This window comes from Alexandromys fortis, unplaced genomic scaffold (genome assembly GCF_014885135.2).
Source record: "Alexandromys fortis isolate MF-2015 unplaced genomic scaffold, M_Fortis_MF-2015_v1.1 scaffold_166, whole genome shotgun sequence".
Lineage (NCBI taxonomy): Eukaryota > Metazoa > Chordata > Mammalia > Rodentia > Cricetidae > Alexandromys > Alexandromys fortis.
In genome coordinates, this window is record NW_026068102.1 from 1997506 (window position 1) to 2002756 (window position 5251).

The 5251-nt window shown below is 40.0% G+C and overlaps 1 protein-coding gene across 1 annotated transcript; it reads left to right on the forward strand.

The window, feature by feature from the left end:
- Positions 1-4310: 4310 nt before the first annotated feature.
- Positions 4311-5234, forward strand: Dmac1 (distal membrane arm assembly component 1). The gene is made up of 2 exons (XM_050123926.1): positions 4311-4612; positions 4809-5234. Exons 1-2 carry the CDS (start codon positions 4366-4368, stop codon positions 4868-4870), a joined length of 309 nt encoding a protein of 102 aa, XP_049979883.1. The 5' UTR covers positions 4311-4365; the 3' UTR covers positions 4871-5234.
- The last annotated feature ends 17 nt before the right edge of the window (positions 5235-5251 follow it).

Below are 5251 nucleotides of genomic sequence, written 5' to 3' on the forward strand. Positions count from 1 at the left end.
GGCTTACTGACAAGGTTCTTCTGCCTAGCGTCCATCTCTGGCAGGGCTACATGGTTTCTCACTGATTTGGGCTTCCTTCTCCTATCATTCAGTTTAGTTTTCCCCACCTAGCTTTATTCTCTTAAGTCATTGGCTAAAAGTGGCTTCTTAATTAACCAATAAAAGCAACACATATACAGAAGGACTTCCCACATCAGTTGAATCAGTTAAATATTGTACAGCACATCCTCATATTGGAAGAGGGATAATTGATGTGAGCTTTTTCCAATACTGATCAATGTACAATGGCTCTTAAAATATGTATGTATATGCCAAATATCTCTGAAAAGATACACAAGACACTGACAGCCCTGCTACACAGGGAACAGAAGATCTAGGAAGCAGGTGCACAGGTGTGGAAAGGGGAATACAGAATATAAACTTTACAATAAATTTTAACTTTTTACATTTATTAATAGGAAAAGCAGCATAGTTCTGTGACCCATAAGCACCAAGAGAAATACAGTGATGAAAGTTAGCAAATAAATAAATAAATACAATGAAAAAAACTGAGGTAAAAAAAATCACCCTTCAGTCCCCTTTTCTTTTTTTCTCAGTAAACACACCCCTTCTTTAACAACAGCCCCCCATCTTTCTATCAGTCTCTGGCTCTGTCCCTAAACCATAATATTGCATATATTTCAGATGGTATCTTTACCCTTCCAATAATTTCCAGTCAAAATGATGTTGGTTCATCTCATATCAGCATGTTCTCTGTGCAGTTTCGAACAATTTCAGAGTAAAACTATAGCCACAAAACATTTAAAATCATTCGAGTCAATAAGAAGACAGATACCTTTTGAAAAGGACTTTAAACAAATTAAAATGATCTTTTGTTACTGAAAAATTTGAATGCGTGTTACTGTCTATTTTTCATTATATTAAAGGTTATTTAGCATAGCAGAACTTTGTCAACAGATTAATGCACAGATGACTCCTTTGCTTATTTCTTCATTAAATTAAAATTATTTCTTAAATTTTCAGACATGTGAAAAGTATTTATAAAATTTCCCATTCCCTCTTCTTTCTCAACTCCTCTCATGTCACCCACTCTGTTCCCTCCCAAATTCATGGCCCCTCTTTATTGTTACACACACACACACACACACACACACACACACAGGGCGAGAGAGTATATATGCACAAGAAAATGTAAATATATAAGGTCTACTTGGTCCATTTAGTGTTGCTTGCACGTATTTGTTTTTAGGGCTGTCTACTTGGAGTAGATAACCATGTAGGAGGTTCATCCCCATGAAAGACTAATTCTCTGTCTGAAATAATGAAAAGAAACCAATTTGATAGTATTACTTCAGAGAAATAAAGGTGTGATCTCCCAAGAGTGCACTACAAAAACTAACAATGAACATAAAATATGAATAAAGTCCTTTCAAATTACACACTAAACAAATGTCAGTGCTTGTAAAAGATATCGAAATTTTTATTACTTGCTTAGATTCCTAAGTTAGCATAGTTGCATAGAAATTATGAACAAGTACGCATAATACTACTATACACATGCTTTTTACTTAAGAGTGTACAGTCACATCATTTGTTAGTCACTGTCATGTTAAAAAGAAATTACATGCATGATAAAAAAGACACAATGAAAAGCAGCAACACAAATCATGAATTTATACTGAAATAACATTGAATCATCTGGTAAGTTATGTAGTGGAATGTTAATAGATAAGAGATTCTTAATCATAGGTTTTTAAGTCAAGAAAGTTAGCACCTACCCCCAAACTCATTTTTACACAAGGAAATGTGAGGTCCAGTGAACATTAGAAATAGTCTCTTTGCTTCATGGCTATCACATAGACATGCAGCACAGATGTATAGAACCAAGACTTTCTGAATATTCATTTTTCTATGATAAAATATATGGAGACATATGAACAAATATATATTTAAATAGCTACAGAAAGTATGCATATATGCAAATTATAATGGAGTCTTATTAAATAGCAAGTCAGTCCAGTTTTCTCACAAGTTTGTGATCTATTCATTCATATTGTATAGTTGTAACCCCTGCTCCCTCTTTCATAAGCTGGAAAACCCCATCTACACTACTTCCCCCAACCCCACCCACACTGAGAAAACTCTGAAAAGGGGAATGGCACCAATGTACATACCCATACCAAGGGACCTAGCTTCTGGCTGGCGCGTTATCACCCCTTGCTTAAGGTTGATAAAAGTTCTCTGCCTTAGTTTAGGTATGTGACTTCTCTGGCCTTGTTTTTTGGGACCTGTGAATCCACCAAGGAGTTATGCCCAATAAATCTGCATTTATTTGTTTTTTTTTTTAATTTGGTCTGATCTATCATTTTGCATTGGCAGAAACATATCTCATCCTTATTTTTTTCCATTTTCAGTCTTCCTAAACATCACATTTCATTTTAGAAAGTTTTAAATAGTAAATTCATTATTAACACATACATTTTAAATGGTAATCAGAATGAATAATCTTTTTAAACCTGTTACTTTATTTTTACCCATTTCCTCTAAAAGAAACCATCCAAACTCTAAAATGCATTGTTCTCCTGTGACTCTTCCTGGGAGATAAGAACAAACAAGTGTTCATCCTAGACAAGACACTGATGAACACACCACTACTGCTGAAATGATGCCAAGCTGAGCTTAGTGAACAGTAAATTTACTGAGTTGCTTCCAGAAGCATGGGTGACTCAAGGGGACCTGTATCGCTACAAGGGTCACCTAGTGTGAGAATTATTTACAAAAGCTGTGTCTCTGGAGCTCTTTGCTCAATTTGTAAGTCAACTTTGTTGGTCAGATTCTCCTCTCCCAGGCAATTTTTATAGCACATGTAACCTTAGGCTGGCCTTGTGAATGTTCTTTCCTGAGCCTTGTATATTTGGCTTATTTCCCGAGTCTTTAGAATCCTCCCTTCAAGTTAGAAGGTGTCGATTCAGAGGAAATTCCTACTTAAGACTTTATTTTGTACAAATAACCCCCTGAAATCAACTAGGACAAAAGACGGATAGCCTATTGTAAGCAGAGAAAAGAAAGGGGAGCTGGAACAGGAATGGGTGATAACTGTTGGTTTGCAAAGATACAGTCAGAATGATACAATCATTTGTTTTGCATATGTGTGATGTGCATGTATTGCTTTTCATGTTATATCTTAAGACAAGGACTATCAACTGAATACAGAGCTCAAAGTCGGGGATAACTGAGCTAGGTAATATCTTATGATTTGTAGTTTTACAGGTGTGCTGTCATGCCCACCCAGCATTCTGCGGGCTCTGGGTGCCTGAATTTATATTTCCTCCTTGCTGAACAAACACTTTAGCCACAGAGCCAACTCCTCAACCCTTTAAAATTCATGCTGACCGGATGATAAAAATGCAGAACTGTAGAAACATTTTTTCTCCTGGTGTCAATAACTTGGTTTGTACCGAATTTTCTCTTGAACAAAACCAAAGTCCTGAATTTGACAGCACATCTTTAATAAACACAGAGAGATTGAAAGTATCCAAGGAATTCAAACATTTTTGAGAGGGGGTAGGGTTCGAGATAGTGTTTCTCTGTAGTTTTGGAGCCACACCACATTTTTAACATCTTGATGATATCTGTATATTTCTTTCACAGTATGTACACTTTGAAAACTTTGAGCCTTCACTGGTCTAAAAAGAGCGGTTCATAACTACTTCTGTGATACTAGCAGTTTTGTTCTAGAGAAAAACCAGCGTGTAGACCAGGTAGTGGTGGCACACGCCTTTAATCCCAGCTCTCGGGAAGCAGGGACAGGCGGATCTCTGTGAGCTGATCTATAAGTGTTAGTTTCAGGACCGCCAGAGCTACACAGCGAAACCCTGTCTCAAAAAAAAAAAAAAAAAAAAAAAAAAAANAAAAAAAAAAAAAAAAAAAAAAAAAAAAAGGAAGGAAGAAAGAAAGAAAGAAAAAAGAAAAGAAAAAGAAACAGCAGAATGCACAGAATTGCTGTACGTAAGCCCTTGGATAAGAACGTATTAAATGTAGTCTTTGATTCTTAGACCTCATGTCAGGACCTTAGTTTGTGGTTAGTGAGGAAACTTACAGATCTATATTTCTACTTCTTAGAGACTGAAATATAGACTTTCAGAAAGTAGTCTAAAACACCAGGCTGACGCTGCCTGCACTTTTGGAGATTTTAATCTCCAAAACTTTCTGGGGCAGCGGCAGCTCCGCCCTGTTCCGCCCGCATCCTTGCGTGGCGAAACTACATTTCCCAGAAGCACTGAGGTGCTACGCCACCGTCCTGCTTTCCGGCAGCATTTTACGCCAGTTGAAAGCAGAGGCTCGGCGGCGGTACACTCTTCGGACATGGGGTCCTCCTCGTCCTATCACGTCGAATATCCCAAGCCTCCCCCCGCGATCCCACCTGCGAAACCCGCCGCGCCAGCTTCCGTCGCACAGGATTCCCCTTTTCAAAACTGCCAGAGCTGTCGCTGGCTTTCTGGGTCTACGCTCATCGGGGCGGGCGCCTACGTCTTCGTGGTGGGCCTGAGGGCCAAGAATCGGGAATTCCCAATGCTACCAGGCCCCATAGCGCAGATGTTCCTCGGCGTCTGTGAGCAGGGGCGGGCGCTGCGGTGGTGGGAGGTGGTGGGAGGTTAGGGGCGGGGGCGCCTTTCCCCGCACAGTCCGGTAAGAAAGGTGCACGAGTGATCTGCTTTTCAGCCATGCGGTGGTTTAAAAAATGGCATACACGGAGCGCTGAGTAAACTAAAATGCAACATACCAAAAAGGCATTTTTTTTTCTTCAGCTGTCGCCTGTTGGGGTGCAGTTATCCTGGCGGACCCCAAGAAGAAGTCCCACCAAGGTTGAAAGTACCAGCAATGAATTGTATCCTGTCTCTGACTGCGCAGCAGAAAGAACAAGCATTGTGTTGGTGGATATTCTTTGCAGACGTGGACAGGGATGCACTTCATTATAGAACATTCCAAGAAGACTGTGGCAACATGAGCTGTCATTCTTTGGTCATGGATGTTATTCTTTTGGTCCCTGTCCTAGCCACGCCCACTCCCATTACCTCTGACCTGCCCCTCATCTTGGGACCCTTCCTCTTTCTGCTTCCTTGACGTGCGCACGCGTTTCCTCTGTCTCTCTCCTTTTATCTCTCCTTCCTTCCTTCCTTCCTTCCTTCCTTCCTTCCTTCCTTCCTTCCTCCCTCCCTCCCTCCCTCCCTCCCTTCCTCTTTTTCTCCCT